Raw genomic sequence first — 20,117 nt, forward strand, 5'->3', positions numbered from 1 at the left:
TGAGCGGCCAGCAGCCGCAGTGAGCGGCCGTCCAGAAGCCGGCGACTGATCTGCCTCGCCCGGGAAGAGCGCAATGACGGTGCCAACTTGGGCCAGTGAGGCAACATCCTCCACAACTAGATTGAAGAACAAAACTGACAGCAACTTGTATGTTCCCCAGCACTGTTCCCATCCCCCCGATTCCCCAATAAAATATCTTTAAAAAAAAATGTAAATGGTCTAAAAACACCAGTTAAAACATAGAGATTGTAAAATTGGATAAAAATGAAAACAAGACCCAACAATATGCTATCTATAGGGAACCCACAGGGAACATAATGATCCAGAAGATTAAAAATTAAAGTATAGAAAAAAGATAAATGATTCAAACATAATTCATAAAAGATGAAACTGTTATATAATTACCAAAAAAGCTGACTTCAGAACAAGAAAAATTACCATAAATTTTAAAAGTCAATATATAAAAACAACCATACATTGCAATCAACTGAGGTTCATGCCAGCAATGAAAGGCTGGTTCAACAGTTGAAAATTGATTAATGTAATTCACCATATTAACAGGCTTAAAAAAAAAAGTCACACAGTCATATCAATAGAGGCGTAGAAAGTCTTTGATAAAATTCAACATTCATTCAAGATTTAAAAAACCCAGCAAATTAGGAATAGAAAAAACTTTCTCATTTGATAAAAGTCATCTACAGAAAAACCTACAGGTTACATCATTCCTATCTTAAGATATTAAATGCTTTTACCCTAAGCTAATAAACTAGACAAGGATATATGTACTCACCACTCTTATTCAATATCATACTGGAAGATCTAACTATTTCAAGGAGGAAAGAAAGGCTTCTAGTCAAGGTGGCAGAGGAGGTAAACGCTATGCTTACTTCCTTTCACGATCACATTAAAACAACTAAACTACAGAACAATCACCATTGAGAAATACCTCAAGTCTAGCTGAACAGAACTCATACGACTAAGGACATACAGGAGAATCCACATTGAGACTGGTAGGAGGGGCACAGATGTGGAATGGGCTGGTCCCACAGCCGCGTGTGGCAGTCACAAATCAGGAAGGATATTTCGGCTGCAGGGGTCCAGATGTATGAGCGAGGGATCCCAGCCCCACAACAGGCTCCCCAGCCCAGGGTTCCAGTATTGGGTAGAGAAGTGCCCATAATTTATGGCTGAGAAAACCAGGGGGGACTGTGGCTGAGTGAGACGAGGGCAGCTAGAGTCTCAGGCATTTCTCTTAAGGGCCCACACATGAACTTAATTTACTGAGGACTCACTCACTCTGAGCTGCAGTGCTGGGGCAGAAGCTGCAAAGCAGCCAAAGACATACGGGATGAATTGAATTGTCTGCCTTCAGGGCCAGGGCTGGAGGGGCAGCATCTTCTCAGACAGAAGTGATGGCAAGTCATTGTTCCTTTGTTGAGCCCTCCCCCTGACCCAGCCTGCATGTGCAGGTGGCCACCATGTCTGATTCTCCATCAACCTGGCTAACACTATACATCCTGCCCTGATTATTTCCTGCCCCACCCAACTTCTTGGCACACCCAAGCCACTTTCACTGGTTTTTCCATATGAATGTCCTTCCATATGCATGAGCTGTGGACTTTTCTAAATCTCTCAAAAGATCACAAACCACAAACAAGCAGCATATGGCCTCAGCATGCCCTGTACTTCTTGCTAAGCAGCCCCAAGCCTAGCACTAGTGGAAGCCAGCCTCAATTCAAAGTTTAACTTCTCACAGGCACCCACAAGCACAGCACAAGTGGCAATCATCTGCAGCTCAGTTTGTAACTCATACCAAGTGGCCCCAGGCAGGGCACAGGCAGAGGCTGACCTTGGCCTGCAACAGAACCCCTTGCAAGAGGCCCCAGAACCAACACACCCAGTGGCCAGCTTTAGAGCGCACCAGAGCAACACCAAACCACCTCCACAGATGACTCACCCACAGGGCAGACTGGGCAGGCACCAGAGCCCGTCTAAAGGGAATCCTGCTCCACAGGGTCAGCCACTACACAGCAGCTCCTCCACTGTAGTCACAGCCAGTCCTCACAGTGAATCAGCCTGAGGGTCAATCCCTCCATTGATGTGCAAACAATAAGGCTCAACTACAACAGGAGGTCACACACGACCCACACAAGAGACACACCTGAAGCACCTAGCTCAGGTGACCAGGGAGACTGTGGCACTGGGCCACACAAGACACCTACTACATAAGGCCATTCTACTAAGACCAGAAGACACAGTAGCTCTACCTAATACATAGAAACAAACAAACAAACCCAGGGAGGTAGCCTAATAGGGAAACAAAGAAACATGTCCCAAATGAAAGAAAAGAATAAGGCTTAAAAAAAAAAAAAGCATCAAACAAATTGGAGACAATTTACCAATCTACCAAATGCAGAATTCAAAACATTGGGTTATAAGGATGCTCAGTGATCTCAGTGAGAACTTCAACAAAGAAATAGGAAACATAAAAATAGAAATAGAAAACATAAAAAAGAACCAATCAGAAATGAAGAATACAATAACTGAAAAGAATATATTAGAGATAATCAATATTAGATTACATGAAGCAGAGGATTGAAACAGTGATTTACAAGGCAAGGTAGCAGAAAACACCCAATCAGAATGGCAAAAAGAAAACAAAACACAATGAGATAACTTAAGGAGCCTCAGGGACAATATTAAGTGTACCCATGTTCTCATCATTGGTGTACCAGATGGAGAAGAGAGAGAGCAAGAAATTGAAAACATATTTGAAGAAATAATGACAGAAAACTTCCTTAACCTGGAGAAGGAATAGACATACAAGCCCAGGAAGCACAGTGAATCCCAAACAAAATGTACCCAGAGGGGCCCAAACTAATTAAAATGCCAAGACAGAATCTTAAAAGCAACAAGAGAAAAGAAGTTAGTTGCCTACAAGGGAGCTCCCATAAGACTGTCAGTTGATTTCTCAACAGAAACTTTGCAGGCCAGAAGGAATTGGCACAAAATATTTAATGTGGTGAAAAGCAAGGACCTACAACCAAGATTACTCTACCCAGCAAATATCATTAGCTATCAATCAGAACGAAAGGACAGATAAAGAGCCTCCCATACAAAAAAAGGCTAAAGGAGTTCATTACCACCAAATCAGTATTACAAGAATTTTTAAAAGGACTTCTTGAAGAAGGAGGAGGAGGATGAGGAGGAGGAGGAGGAGGGGGAAGAAGAAGAAGAAGAAGAGATTACAAAATATGAATAATAAAGTGGAAATAACTACATATCTATCAACAATTACTTTTCAGTGGATCAATCTATATAGATTCAACATCAAAACGCATGCATGAATTATTGTAATAATCGAAAAGCTCATTCTAAAATACATGTAGTGGGGCCGGCCGAGTGGCNCCGCTCACGCTGGCTGCTGGCTACACACGGTAGCCCATGGCAACCCACTGCAGCAGGGGCTGCAGCCTACGCTGTCGCCGATGACTCAGGGCAGCCCAGCTCCAGGTTGAGCTGTTGTTCAGCATCTTAGCTGTAGAGGACAGTGTCACTGGCCCTCATGTGGGATCCGAACCACGCCTCTGCTGCTCAGAGCTGGTGTCCCAAGACAACTCTTAACCAATGCACCACTTGGCCAGCCCAACTTCGGGTTTTTTATATGAGAGATATACCAAAAGTACCAAAGTTGGCAGCACAATATGGATCTCAGAGAAAGCTTCCCTTAGGAAATGACAATAAGCTCAGGTCTAAAGGATTAGCAGACATTGATTAGACGAGGAGGGGGGCGTGACAAAAGCCCTGTGGATGAACTGGGCATATACCATTCAAACCTGAAAGAAACCACTGTGGCTGGAAAACAAGACCAAGAGGATGGTACAAGAGGAAATGAAGCTGCAGAGGTAAGGTCAGGGTGTGCTAAGGACTTCCAACTGTTATTTTAGCAGCATTGGAAAGTGAATAAAGCCCTTCCTGGAGCTGAGGAGGAGATGGAAGATCAGAACAAACTTTTATTTTTTTAGAGTTTTAGGTTCATAGCAAAATTGAGTGGAAAATACAGAAAGTCTCCATATACCTCCTGCCCCCATATACGAAGTCTGCCCCACTATCAAAATCCCTCAACAGAGTGGTGTATTTGTTACAATTGATGAGTCAACATTGACACACCATTATCACCTTAGTCCATAATTTACATTAGAGTGCACTCTTGGTGTACTTTCTATGTTTTCAGGACATGTATCCACCATTATAATATTTTACAGAATGGTTTCATTGCCCTAAAAATCCCCTGTGCTCTGCCTATTCATTCCTCACTTCCTGCTAACACCTGGCAAGCAATGATCTTTTTACGGTCACTGAAGTCCTTTTCCAGAATGTCCTGTAGTTGGAATCACACAGCATATAGCTTTTTCAGATTGGTCTCTTTCACGTCAGGGTGGATTTTGAAAAACACAAATTTGTTTCATCGTGGAGAATAAATAGAGGATTGTTGAGAGTATCACAGTTTGAGAGGCTACAGATATGGTAGTGGGTATGAAAATTCTAAAGTTTGTTTAGAGGTAAAATGGCAAAATTTGATGATAAATTGCCTATGGAGAAAGAAGAAGGCAGAGGGTTTAAGGGTGATTCTGTTTTGGGTTTGAACAGCTGGGTGGGGGGTGGTGTCATTTTCCATAAAGCATCTATGGTTAATAGGCATTTAAATACCCCCAAAATGTGGTACAACTTAAATGGTAATAGTCTCACCTACACTGAGTATATAAAGGTTATGTTAATAGGCCTGATAAATGCTGTCATTCATTGTTACTGTTACTGCCACTTTTGTGTAAATTTTAATGGATTTAAAAGGCTGTACACTGGGCCGGCCGAGTGGCGCATTGGTTAAGAACTGGATTGGGATGCCAGAGGGCCCCGGTTCGGATCCCACATATGAGGGCCAGTGACACTGCCGTCTACAGCTAAGATGCTGAACAACAGCTCAACCTGGAGCTNCAGAGGGCCCCGGTTCGGATCCCACATATGAGGGCCAGTGACACTGCCCTCTACAGCTAAGATGCTGAACAACAGCTCAACCTGGAGCTGGGCCGGCAACAGTGTAGGCTGCAGCCCCTGCTGCAGTGGGTTGCCATGGGCTACCATGTGTAGCCAGCAGCCAGCGTGATCGGCCAGCAGCTGCAGTGAGCAGCCGTCCAGAAGCCGGGGACTGATCTGCCTCACCCGGGAAGAGCGCAATGATGGTGCCAACTTGGTCCAGTGAAGCAACTTCCTCCTCAACTAGACTGAAGAACAAAACGACAGCAACTAGTCTGTTCCCCTTCCCCCAATTCCCCAGTGCTGTTCCCATCCCCCCAATTCCCCAAAAATCTTTAAAAAAAAAAAAGCATAGTGAGATACCATTACATATCTATTATAATGATGTAAATAAAGAATAATGAAAATTCCAAGCGCTGATAAAGATGGAAGAAATAGGATCCCTCGAGCAGAGCTGGTGGGAATGTAAAATGGCATAGCCTTTCTAGAAAACAATTTGGCAGTTTTTTATAAACCTAAACATACACTTAAGTGTATAACCTAGTAAACTAACTGTAGGTGTTTATCCTAGAGATGTGAAAAGTAATTTACACACACACACACACACACACACACACACACACACACACAAACTGTACTTGAATGTATATTACAGCATTATTTGCAATGGCCTCAAAACTAGAAACAATCCAATATCCCTTATAGGGTGAATGGATACATGAACTGGTAGTACATCCACACAATGAACTTCTGCACAGCAATATAAGAGGACAAATTATTGATATACACAGCAGCTTGGATGGATCTCAAATGTATTTTCCTAAATGAAATAACCCAGTCTCGAAAGCTTACATACTGTGCTATTTCATTTATAGGACATTCTAAGGAAGGCAAAAACAGTCACATTATGAGGGAATTCTTTGGCAGTGTTGAAATTTTTCTGTATCTTGTCTGTGGTCATGGTTACAAATATCTATACAAGTAAAAAACTCAGAATTATACAACAAAAAAAGTGGATTTTCCTCTATGTAAAGGTGAAAGATTAAAAACATTTTCAAAAAGCCTTCTGGGAATTTTTGTAACTTACAATGGCAGAAAATTCTCAGGATTTAAGAGTACAATAAGATTTTTAAATTTACACCACTTAAGGAGTCTATGGAAATCTGGTTATCAAGCAGGAGCAAATTAAGAAGCTAGAAGCAATCAAGTAGCACGTATCAAGAAGCAAATATATATAGTCTCCCATAAATAACAAATATATGTAAGTACTTCAAATTCCTCACTACATCCCAGAGAGGAATAGGGGCGTAGGAGAACATGAAAACCCACAGAAGAGGAAGCGAGGCGAGGGAAATACTAGAGTAACGTAGCCTCTGCTTCAAATGAATGAAGGGTGTGGTGATTTTCCGGGTGGAATGACTTAACCTCGATATTGACTCCCACTAAGCTCTGTTCCTAAGCATTACCTAGAAGAGAAGACCAATATCCATCAATACCTCTTCGATGGCACCTGCAGAAATCCTGTGACCTGCAACATTTATCACATCATCAACTCGAGACATAACATACAAATAGCCTTCTTCATCCATGTAACCAGCATCCATGGTGTCATAGTATCCCTAAAAATAAAAATAAATAATGTCTAATTAGCATGCATGTACTGTAAAGTGATATAATCATGTGTAAGCTTGGTAAAATATACAATGTGATAGAAATGAATTCACTGTAATGCATTTGATTGTTTTCATAACTAGCTTATGGAATTTAATTACTTCTGAAAGCTTACTAGAATCTCTTTGCTCCTCTAATAACCAGAAATAATTAAAGTGTTCTTATATATGTTCAATGTAAGCGTTTGAACTTAGAGTTGCAAAATTTATGAACCTAATTTCCTTTTTTTAATTGAGAAGTAATAGCTGAATATTTCCAATATACTTTGGTATTGCAAAGTAATTCTTTGGTAGATTTCTTCTTTAATTGTGTTAATTTTCAAAAGCTTTAAAGCTCTCTGAATAATTACAAAATAGAATACAGTTTATTCACATGCATTTGGATTGAACTAGAGATTCAGAGAAATTGTTGTTAAGTAGTAAGTGTGAAATTTAATTTTTAATCAACTCAAAGTAGCAGCACATCTTCATTGGTACAGAAGTCATGATAGAATGAAGAATCACGAAAAGTAGAAAGAAAGGAATATTACTTCCCTAATGCTTCTGAATTATCTTGACATCTGTGTTCACGAGCATGGGCTTTCAGAAAATCCCAGTGAGTCACTATTTGTGTTTCTTAATCTTTCTGACATTCAGTATACCCATCTATCAAATGGGGGTAACGAACTATGCCTTATAAGTCTTTTGTGAAGCATAAAGGAGATGGTGTCTATAAAGAGGGCAGACCCTGACACATCATGAGCCCTCAATAATTGGCACTCTTACTGCAGTTTACTACTGAAATTACTATTAGAGAGACATTCTGGAATATAGTTAAAGATTACGGACTCTGGAGCCAGATGACATGGGCTCAAATGTTAGCTCTGTGACTTCCAAGCCGTGGGCAAGTCACTCAGGCCTTTTGTGCTGTATTATATTAACCCCTTATGAGAGCTTTGAGGTCGGGGTAACGAGACAGAGTCTAGAGACACTATCTATAGTTTAATCATAAACTAGGACTGTGAAGGAGCTTCCAATCTTAAGGGTGATCATGTTAAAACCACATGCATATATTACTTGCCATTGTCAGGTTGCAATTAATCGTACCTGTATTCTGAGGATTTCACTGTGGCCCATCAGGCAGATAGATAGGGCCGACTGGAGTCAACACTACTGAAAAATCTGCCCTGCCAAGTCCCTCAGGGGTGTGTTTAATCATGGCTACTGAGGTCATTTAAATCTGAGGTCTCTTTCTAAAAGAAGCTATTTTAATTCCGGTCATTCATCTCGTTGATTAGGTTACCTGTCCTTCACAAATAAAAAAGATGGAATGCTAAACACTTAGATTCACTTTTTAAATGAAATTCTGATCATTCAGTCTTTTTACCTCATGCATAATAATGAACCAGGTATCTCTCTCAGGGAAAGAAACAGAAGTGGAAAGATAGCAGAAGGGTGATTATGGAACCCTGATGTGTATTTTGTGTATATAAACACAAAACCCATGACAGTGGCACAGAATAACAAGCAAATGGAGAGCAGAAAACTGGAAGACACTTTCCGTGATCCAGGACAATGGATGTTGAGTGTTGGGAATACAGTCTCTGTGTTTTAAAATAAAGAGCTGAGAACACTCAGGAAAGAATGCCAAAAAAATTAAAGGGATGGAAAAACACAACTTCTGACAAGCCAAATGTGCTCATATAACCAGGAGCAGAGGAGGTAAAGGGTTCCTAATAACAGTGTACAATTCTGACCCAGTGTTTTCAATCTGTGCGGAGAGCTCTAATGGAGGAAATAATATAGAAAGCCCACAAAAGTTTTAACTTCACAAAAAGTTTCCTGATACCAAGGGCTGTTCAATTCCAGGAAAAGCTGCTGAGAGAACTGAGAAATGTCTAATGTCCAGAGACTGATAAAAATAAATATAAAAATGACTTATGTAGACATTTGTGGCTTGGGCATTTTTATCCCTGAGGTCTGGAAACTGGTCCACACAGCCTTTCAAACTTGCATTGTAATCTATAATTCTAGGAGCAAGCTGCTCAATTTAATAGGCAATAACTATAGAGACGTATATAATAAAGTAAAACAAAAAGTATAATAAAGTCCTTACAGGAAATTTTTCGAAGTATAAATGCTTGAATGCCTCCTGATTCTTCCAGAGTCCCGAAAAAGCCCCAGGTGGTAATGGCAACCTTGTATAAAAACAGAGCAGTTAGAATTGATGAAAGTGGTAATAAAGAGAGATTAATTAGAACTAATAATTTTCCAGTGTGATGGGTAATTACAACTTAAGTCTCATACTGTAGTGTAACCCCTAAATCTCCTGGACAGATCAAGTCTAATTGAGGCTGAAGTACTTGACCATGACATAGCAGAATCATTGAGGGATGACTATAGATGCAGGAAAGGGCACGAAAGGCGCACATTTGGCATTCAAATAGTTATGAGCTGCAATCATTGTTTCAATAAGAAGCATAACATCTGCAAAAATAAACCAAAATTCATAACTGAATTACTTTTTACTTAATTAAAATTTATTGGGGTGACAATAGTTAGTAAAATTACATAGGTTTCAAGTGAATTACTTTTTAAGAGAAATATCCTGTCTTTCATGACAACTTTTTTTTTAAACAGAAACATGGATATAAGCATATAACTCCCAACTATAGGAAAAATAAAAGGTAACTGTGATAAGTGGCAAATGACATTCAAGCTGGACTGGGGACAACAGAGAGTGGTGGCATGTGAGGCAAATTAGATTGCACATTTCAGGTCCTAATGGGAGCAGCTTATTCTTAGTTTCACCTGATTGCTGATACACAGAAATTCTGATCCAAATCCTTAAACACATAACATTGCCCACACTAAAAACTATGCATACAGGAGGGCATATTGTTAAACAAGCATCTCTTTCATATGTTTTTTAAACACGGAAAGCTTCCCAAATTTGCATGTTATCCCTGCTCAAGGTCCATGCTAATCTTCTCTGTATTGTTCCAATTTTGGTACATGTGCTGCCAAAGCAAGCATCATCTCTTTCATTTTATCCGCCCGAAATCCAAGGTTTTGGTCCAACAGCATCCACACTGCCTCCTCCCAGTAAATGGAGATGCTTAAATGTTTGCAACAATAATCCAAAGAGTTAGCATTTAGTGTCCTGAACATGTTCTGAGTTTCCTGGTGGCCTGCTATATACCTAACTCAGGTGTGTACATGGGACCAAGAGTTTAGCATTTTCTGGCAAGAGTGTTACTGGCAAGAAAGGGACTATTTTATACTTTCCAGAAGTTGGTTAAGTTTGCAATCTCTATTCTTCAAAGAAGATGCCAGGTAATCTGTTTTCTCTTACTACCTGAGAAAAATGTGATACTAGAAATTAGTAACATATAAACTGTATTCTTATAATTCATTAAAGCAAAGAGGATTAAAAGTATAAGTAGCCATCCTCCAGAAACATAAGTTTTTAGACACAGGTGTTTTCAGCTATTGCACAAAACTAAATATCTTCAGAAATTTTCTGAGGAACAAGGACAGTATAGCTTATTATACCATTTCTCATTCCCATGAGAAAGGTCTGTATAAATTGGAATATACCTATAGACCTTGGAAATTAAGAATAACATACTACAGGTATGATCCAGAAAGAGAATATAGAATAAGGAGGAGAGGTCCAAGGCCAAAGGCCAAATACCAGTGTCACAGAAGGACCAAAAATATAAAAATAAAAATAAAAATAAAAAATAAGGCCATTGAACAAAAATAAAAATAAAATCAGAGGTGTATAAGGGATAAGAGAACGTAGTGTCTTAGGAGCCTGCAGAGCAGAATTTTAATATTGACTGAGTGTTCAGCAAGGTCAAATGAAGTGCAAATGTTGTTTGAAAGTGGATTCAACAGAGGTCATGAAACTTAGTAATTAAAATGTTTCCAGCATCCTGGGGAGGCATGGGGGGGGGCTGCCATTTCCATAGAGTGGAGCCCACAATCACTGGAGTGACTGAAGAGTAAACAAGAAGTAAGTAATTGGAGGCAGCAAGGTTAGACTACACTTTTTATAATAAAAGTCTATGGTTAACTGGAAGGAGAGATATAAATTGGTGGCTTAATGCAGAGAGGCAGGCTGCTTTAGGATAGGAAAAATCAGCATAGGTATAGCCAATGGAGAGAGGATGAAAATATGAAAGTTAGAGAAACAAACACCAGAGGAATTATACGATTGTTTTATTCATTCATTTGTTCGTTTATTCATGCATGTATGAATGCATTAACGCATGCATTTATTTTCTTCATTTAATCAATATTTGTTGGGTAGGTTCTTGGTATTCTTCAGTCACACTGTTAGACATTAATGATACAAAAATATAAACTCTGGTTTCAGAACCAAGGAGATTTTGGCATATTGTGTACAAGAAGAAATGAGTATTCTTTAGAATAAGGAGAAAGACTGTTGTGAATGATGTCTATTCCATTAACTTAATGAAATACTGACAAAATGTAAACATTTAAGATGTTTGTGAGGCAAGTTTCACAGCGGGCGGGGGCAGTTAAGCCCTGTACCACCAGGAGGCCTTGGAAGGGAAGATTTTATACCGGGAGTACAAAGTCGGTATCTAACTTCAGGATTCTCTAGGGAATGGACTTATGTCTTCAATTTATTTCTGTTACCATGGGAATTCCTGATGGAGGAGTGAATATACACCATTCTTTTTTGTTTTTTTAATTTATTGGGGAACAGCTATGGTCATTGGTTACACATTGCTTTCATTCTACAATGGCATAGTTGACTCATTTAAGGAGGGTGCAGCTCACAGTGGCCCACGTGGGGATTGAACTGGCAACCTTGGTGTTATTAGCACCACGCTCTAACCAACTGAGCTAACAGATCACCCCCTAGACTATTCTTTATCTGAGATCAGAGGCTTCTAGGAGTTTTATATTTCAGATTGATTAGGAACGTGTTACCTTCTACAGTGATGGATGGTCTCCTCCTCCCTTGGTTATTTAAGGATTTCTCTGCATTCTGATGCCTCCCTCTCACCTCCCACACATGTATCACTGCTCCCTCAGTTATCTTCCTTTCCCCTTAGGAATGGTCTCTATGGAAAGACACACTCTAAGAGGAACACCTGATTCACCACTGGATGGGTTGTAACGAAACTTCCCTTTTCACTCTGCTTGGAAAATTGGAAAGGTTGGGGAAGGTATCACAGGGTGGTGACAGTTGATGTTGGATTTGAAGGATGAGTATAACATCAAACAGCTTATTTTCATACATTTTTCCTTCCTTCTGCCAGTCCAATGTATTTTTATGTTACTATAACTACAGAAAAAAGCGTTCTTTTTTATCACTCCAGAAAAAGATTCCCAGTCCACCCACTATTCCAGAAGGAAGACCTGCATTTAATGTAGAGTAATTAGGGTGGCAACAAGAAAAGTATTAATCTGGAATACTGCAAAAGAAAAAAAATTCTGCTCAGTGCTCTAGCTCTGATACACCTAGTCAGATACACCTGACTTCTGTCTGAGCTTATTGCTTCTCTCCTCACATTTTTTACTTCATTGATACGTATTCGCAAACACAATTCTGTAACCTCCCCTTTTTTGCTTTTCTTTAGGACTATTACATGGCATCTTCCAGGGTTCTTTCTTTAGAGTCTCTTTTCAATATCCAAATAACAACATCTGGATTTTTAAAGATACCAGACTTTATTAGTGAGCAACAAATAGCATCCACTTAATTTATCCTGCTAATTACCAAGTGCAATTTCGCATCTTGCTTTCCAGCCTGTTCCTCAGTTATACTTGGGGAAAATGAAGTAATTTTCTGTGGGCATCTCAAAAATGACTTGGGACAGACGCATATGCCATTTCCAGCAGGACCATAGCTTTGCTAGTGCAAGCAAACAAGCACCATCTCTTTCATTGTATCTGCCCCAAATCCAAGATTTTCATCCAGCTGCACCCATACTGCCTCCTCCCAATAAATGGAGGTGCCTAAATGTTTGCAATAATAATCAAAATGAGTTAGTATGTAGTGTACTGAAGTGATCTAAGTTTTGGTCCAGTTTTGATACGTGTGTGGGGATGCGGATCCTAAGGGGGAGGCATCAGAATGCAGAGAAATCCTTAAATAGCCAAGGGGGGAGGAGACCATCCATCACTGTAGAAGGTTACATGTTCTTGATGAATCTGAAATATAAAACTCCTAGATGCCTCTGATCCCAGATAAAGGTTGGTTTTTATTCACTGCTCCATCAGGAATCCCCATGGTAACAAAAATAAAATAAAGATATAATTCCTGTTCCCTAGAGAATCTTGAAGTTAGATCCCAACTTTGCACTCCCAATGTTTCCTACGGGGTCTTCAGACTTCCCTTGAGGTTTCCATATGAAGCTACTTTTTACCTCCCCAGAAGAAACTGACTAGGCCATAATTTCTTTCTCTCTGGGCAGACAAAAGACTGTGTAATAAATACGAGTTGTATCTGTGTAACTACTAACGATGCTTAGATTCCCATGTCTACAATGAGGCTATATCTGCCCCACAGTCTACCTCACAGTGTTGTGGTGAGGCTTTAAAAGATTGTACTAAAATCTGTACATCAGATTTAGAAAGGAACGGCATTACAATTATATGACATCCTCAGTTTTCCTCAAAGGATGCACTGATGAAAAAGAAAGATGTCCTGACCCTATCCTGAGACACAGTGACTGAATCACTCATCTAAGCTGTAAAGATGTGAACAAGCATCACGAAAGGCGCAGAGTTCAGTATCTGGAGGCTGAGAAATTGACAGGCACCAGAGTTAAAGGCACTCAGACCACGCCATACAGCTCTCTCGCACCCCATCACTGCCTGCAGGGCACAGGGCACCGGAACACAGCAGGAGACAGCCACAAGGCACTTCCAATAGCAACAACTGGATCTGGTCAGAGAAAAATGTATGCCCACCAGAGTGGAAGAGCCAGAGACCTATGGCTTTCATAACAGTGCTGCCGTACTGAGGAAGCAATCGCAGTTTACAATGGTCTTTCATGTGTTGGCTGGAAATGACTGACTCACAGTTTTATTTCTGCAATTTGGAGCTCTGGATGTAACCACAGGAGCACCTTCTAAAATTCATGACCATTTTGTATTCATGGCAATTCAGATATCATAACTTTCCCACTAAATTAACTGCCTGGAGTAAGTTTCAAAATCAAAGGAATTTTCTAACAACCATGCAGACATGTAGTTTTCTCTTCTACTGGAAAAGTAAGCCCTATGCATACAAGTAATCTATGAAAACTGCAGGATTCATGTTTATTACGCCCTAAAGTCTACAGTAGTTTCGAAATTACTAAAATGTCTACTTTCCAGTTGAGGGATCCCCAGGAGAGCAAAGCTGGGATTTCTAGAAAGCCTAACAAAGGGTTTGAAAAACCGAAGTGGATCAAAAGTTTTTTTCTCAAAATTACTACATATCACTTTTCTGATTAAGGGATAAGTCATCTTAATATAATAAAATGACTTACTACATTTAGTATCTTATAAAAAATGGAAATATGACAATAGCTTCAGATTTTAAAGAAACTGCCAGAGAAAGATAGTTTTCAATGTTATTTATACTATTCATAACAGATTTTATAGTGAAACAGGAAGCTATAGCTGTACTTACAAAAAGCAAACAAATGTGGGATTAAAACAATAATCATTTTTATTGACTTATTTTAATATAATTTAATATACTTTGAAATGTATATTTCAAATATTCCATGTAGATTTTCCCCTCTATTCTTTATAATCACTGTAAGGACAATGAGTGAACGTAAATAGCATTAGGGAATATTGCTCTTTCAAAGACTAGTCCACGTTATTATACAAAGCATGCGCCACAGCGGCTTTTGATGCCTGCTCAGTTTTAAGGCCCTTAGGGGCTGAGTCATTCTTATTACTAGTGGCCTCACCCCCTATCTATCTATCCATGCAAAGATAATAAAAAATAGCAACACACCATACAAACCAGAACTTTTTCTGAAAAAATAAAAGGTTGTAATTTTGTTTTTGAAATCATCTGACAAGAAGCCACACGTGGTTTGCCATTGATTACTATTTCTCAGGAATCACTGAACATATTCAGAAATCATGGGGAGTGAGACCGTACGACCTCAAAATGGTTTGCAAATGAAATGAAAAATTTATGAAGCCTAAATTGACAATGAATTGTTCTGATGTTAAATTTTATAGATATTTAATTAAACATGTATTCATTTTGATTATACATTTCCCAAATTTGGAAATCAACACGTTTCTTAAAGCTTAGAATCTCAGATATTTTGTGAACCCTTGACAGTGTATATAATCCGTAATAAAACACCTTTTACAGGCCACCAAGTGGTTTTTGGGTCCATGTAGCTGGTCTCTGGAAATGACCCCACTTCCCGATCACATACTTTCTTTAAAATACGATCTACAGGGAAAGAACGATTAACTCTCAAATTACACACTGGGTTTTATTTTAATCACAATAGTTTTTATTAAGTCAAGGAGATGTGGTTTGCCCTTTCACTTAATTCAATTAAGCATTTACTTATCATGTGCTCTTAAAAAGCATCCATTGGTCATTTTCCATACTAGATAAATGATGTACCCCCTCAAAGCACACAGAATAGCTATGGACTGAAACAAATAAGTCTTCTTGATAGATGTTAAATATGAAAACATCCTAAGCATACTGCAAGCAGCCATAGGGATGCATGAATAATTTTCAGGTCAATACATTAGAGTGGAATGGCTACTGGATGTGTGGGTTTCAAAAGGAAGTCCTCATTCTCACAGATAAAAATGGGTTTCTGAAATAAGTTTTCAAGAACTGTTTTTTTTTTAAAAAGAGAGAATTTTGTGACAACATTTTTCCTGATTATTTTTACCTTACCTGGTATTGTAACATATTACAATAATATATTACATATATAATATATAATGTTTTCAATATCTAATTTTACTATTAACTTAAGTGAGGTATCAGAGTCCACTGCATGTCATAATATATTGTATCCTCAAATAATTTGTAATGAAATCTCAAAATCCAAGATCTGAACAATAAAATGCCCTGTTTAGATACACAGAGGGAGGAAAATCATTCTGAATTGGCACCCATCTAAACCACAGGATGCTTTAAAGAGATAATTGTGTTATTTTCAATTACTTGAAGTAACCCTAAAGGTTACAAGAAAAAAATATATATAGTTTATGTGAGCTATTATTATATCTTATTATTTTTGAGTAGATGTGGGGTGAAGCTACCAATAATTAGAGTGACAGAACGCATGAGGAATTTAAAACTGTGCTGGTATCAAATGCCACCACTGGGATCTTGCAAAAAGTTGCTTTATGCAATAGATGACTCACTTATAGTTAGGAGATTATATAAAAATATACTCTGCTAGAGTGTTTTTAAACGCTCTCAAAAACCAGGTGCTAGGGTCGGCCGAGTGGCTCAGTTGGTTAAGAGCTCGCTCAAGAGTGTGAGCTCTGAGCAACAGGATCACTGGTTCGATTCCTGGTCTGAGCTGAGCTGCCAACAGGTGGCAGGATGGTTCAGCTTAAAACAAAAAACAAAAAACAGGTGCTTCCCTAAGCAAGCTAAACATCCACTCACAGTCTTGTGAAGATTAATTCTTTAGCAAGCCCTTCTCCTACCCCCAAAATTTTTCCCCTTACAGGTCAAATTCCAACCAGTAAACATGGATTCTGATTCAGAAAAATATGACTACAAATGGTATATTCAATATATAATTTGCTGAAAAGATGTCTTAAAATGTAAACTTAAAAAAAAAAGTAAGTTAGTGCTTACGCATTTATTGATATATAAGAATTTGAGAAGAACTGCCTCAGAACATGTATCTCCTATTAGCTATATTTATGGTAAAAGTATTTGAAGAAATACATTCTTTTTTAAATTACTATTTTTCATTTAATTTTCAAAGAATTAAAAATGTTTTATTAACCTGAGACCATCTTATACCAATCTGAGAATGCCAAGTAAAAAAAATTATTTCAAATAAATGGGAAAACAAACTGTTTTTAAGGGATGACATGCAATGTCCTTTATTTTTAGCAGCTCATTCTATTTAAACCATATCAGTGAAAATGTCAATATCATGCTAATCAGAGGCACTAAAGCAACCTGTATCAATTATTAAAATGTCACATAATGTGTGTCTCCCAACTTAATCAACTTCCATTTCTGCTTCCACCAGCATAACAATTTTAAAATATTGATTTAATCAAAGTAAATTAAAATTTTTTTACTTCAAATTTTAGCATTTTGCCTATCAAATGAACAATGATGGAAAAGGTTAGCAAGAAACTGTGGTACTTAATGAGTCAGGGATTTTATATTATGCTGTTAATGCTATTTGATCCAATAATTACACTCTTAGAAATCTATTCAATACTATAGTAATTATCAGGAAAGGAGAAAAGACAACACACAGAAAAGTTCAATACAGCATTATTTATCATCATAAATATTAAAAAAAGACTAAGAGGCCTAGAATGGGATGAACATTTTTAAGAGGCAGAGTAAAAGTTAAAAATGCCCATGAAACATGGTTAAGGAAAAACAGCAATATGTTAAGAATAAACTGAATTGTTTCAGCAGTCTAAAATGCCTGTCAAAAACAGGAAAGTCAAATATATTACAAAATTAACAGTGTAACACTGAAGGGTCAGAGTACAGAAACTTTATTTACATTTTTATGTTTTTGGTATTTAAGTTACTTTTCTCATGTACGCATTACTTGTATAATCAGAAAAAGTTATTAAAAAGATGCAAGATTTATCTTTTGAAAAATTGTATTTAAATTTGTTCTGTATATTCTCAAACAATATGCTATGTATTCTCAAACAACACACAAGCTCATTCTGCAAGTCCTCACTAGTAATAATATCATTGCAAGCATTTGATTATTTTCTTAACATTATTTATGAATTCTTACTCTTTAAAATAGTAGTATCACTAGAGGCCTGACCACCGCACTGTATATCTGAAGCTGATGTTGAATAATAATGTATGTCAACTATAATTATATATACATATAGTCATGGGATGTGGAGTAGAGTGTGGGAATGGAGTCAATAGAATTGTACTAGATAAGCATGATATTGGGGGTGGGAGGGCAATTGATGGGGGAGGGGGGTTGTTACTTTGTGAGGGTGAAAAGGATAACTGTTGCATTGTTCTGTACACCTGAAACTAATAATAAAATTTAAAAAATAAATACATAAATAAATAAAATAAAATAAAATAAAATAGCAGTATCACAAATTTTGCTTACTTTACCACAATGTTTCCTAAACACCGAGCCTTCAGTTTTTGCATGTTGTCATCCAAAATCATAACTGCAAAGTAAAATAGAAATAAATAAAAATGTAAATAAAAATGCATAACCTTAACGCTTAAGTGTTTTCATATTTTACGTATTCAACACCAAAATTCTAGCTTAAGAAAGATATCTTTTAATTCCTGTGAGATCATGAACATATATAAGAAAGCTAAAATGTCTCACAAAAAATATAGACTACACGCTTTTGATTTCTAACAAGGCCATGAATTTTCCTTCAGAATCTCTCTTAAATATAGATATCATATTTCAAACATGCTAGTAATTTCATGATCTATATTCATATCCATTTTAACATATCCTTCCATTTTATCAAAAACATTAAAAATATATTCAGTTTTTCAAAAATTAATGGAAACAAGTAAAGTTTAAAAAAAAACATTAAAAAAAAACATTTTAAGCAATAAAAATAAAGTATTTAAAATCCTGGAAATCCAATTTTTCTGATTTAAGTCCTCCTATCTATTTATAAGCCTTAAAGTTCTAATTAGCCTTTCCAAATATTATCCCCATGCTTTTTGTTTTATACTGTTAAAATAATGAAAGATTTTAGGAGATGAAAGCTACTATCCATGCTCAGTAGCCCTTAGTACTGAAAGAAAAAAACTGGAAATGAGGATATATCATCATGTTTTAAGCTTTAATAGATTCTTTATGTGGCTTCATCCATCCAGGTTATGCTATTGAAAGAAGCTATGAGAAAAGAACGACATTATCCCCAGCAAAAATTAATCACTCCCTTCTTTGTGTGCCCAAAGCACTTTGTTTTAAAATTCCATCCTGACAATTATTAGCAGTGTAGCTATCTGTCTCTCACTAGATTGTGAGTTCATTAAGGGTGGAGACCATGTCTAATTCATCTTTGTTTCCCCAAATCCCAGTACAGTGGCCAATTTACTATGTGCCCCTGAGCACATTATATTACCCCTTCAATTTCACTATCTAAAAAGTGGGAGTAATTCCTTTCTCATAGTGTTGGTGAAAGAATTACTTGAAAAAAAAAAATAAAGTGACAAGCTTGCATAAGGCACGCAATGAATGTGAAATTTAGTGTTACATTATATTGAATGCTTTTCACACAAAAATGGTTTTCTTTCCTTTCCCCAAAGGATACTGCTTTTTTATTATAATATTGAATGTTACATTATGCTTTTGAATGTCTGAATAACCACAAAACATATAAAGATCATGAGTCATAAAGTCACTATATCTTTTGGTTATAAATACTTTAAGTTCTAATGTTTCACTGTGCTGTCTGTAAGGCAATAGCTTTCAGACAATGAGAAACTTCCGGACTGACATTCCATGAGGCATCAAAGCTTAACTCTTTCTTACAACTGGATATAAAAATGGCACTGAACTACTGAAAGGGAAATGTGTTTAACATCTCCCACAAGCATCAAGCCCCTAAAAATGGCTGAGTACAAAAGCAATTTTTCTGACAAAAGGAGTAGGGATGACAGAACTGTTCCAAGGGAGGATTTCACTAAAACTGGATTCATCTTTCCAAGCCTGGAGAAGTCACTGACTTCACAGACTATCTATTTCTGTCCTTTAAAAAAAAAAAATCTCAAGTGTCTTTTTATACATATATCTGCTGGATTAAACCAAATGATCCACATTTTCTTAACTAGGCATTGTCCCCGAAGGAAAATACAACATTTTTATGTTAGAGGCGCAAAAGACAAATCTCCAAACTTTGTAATTTATATGCAAATAGGGACTATATAGGAATCATATTCTGTCCCACAAAGCTGGGTTTTCCTCATAAATCTATTAAGTTCAATTGTGTGACCTCATGCAAATAACATAACTCCTGTGCTTCATTTTCCTTGTCTATAAAATGAATGTGTGAATCTAAATCAAGTCAGTCCATCTGGCTTCTCTGGACTATCAGTAACACTGCCCGCTAAGAATTAGTTCAGTTTTTCTACTAACAGAAGGTCACGTTAATGCTTCATTGTGTTACATCACAACACAACAACCCTATGAATCACATAGAACTATGATTCCCATTTAGAAATAAGGAAATTGAATATTT

At 37.5% G+C, this 20,117-nt stretch overlaps 1 protein-coding gene across 1 annotated transcript in view; it reads right to left on the bottom strand.

The window, feature by feature from the left end:
• ACSS3 (acyl-CoA synthetase short chain family member 3) overlaps positions 1 to 20,117 on the bottom strand; it is a 166,523-nt gene that overhangs the window by 27,397 nt on the left and 119,009 nt on the right. Inside the window, exons 11-13 of the mRNA XM_019632234.1 lie at positions 18,011 to 18,074; positions 8,800 to 8,881; positions 6,531 to 6,653 (exon numbers count right to left, since the gene is read on the bottom strand). Of these exons, the coding sequence (XP_019487779.1) occupies positions 6,531 to 6,653; positions 8,800 to 8,881; positions 18,011 to 18,074 (269 nt within the window). The remainder of the gene's footprint in view (positions 1 to 6,530; positions 6,654 to 8,799; positions 8,882 to 18,010; positions 18,075 to 20,117) is intronic.

This window comes from Hipposideros armiger, unplaced genomic scaffold (assembly GCF_001890085.2).
Source record: "Hipposideros armiger isolate ML-2016 unplaced genomic scaffold, ASM189008v1 scaffold_1102, whole genome shotgun sequence".
Lineage (NCBI taxonomy): Eukaryota > Metazoa > Chordata > Mammalia > Chiroptera > Hipposideridae > Hipposideros > Hipposideros armiger.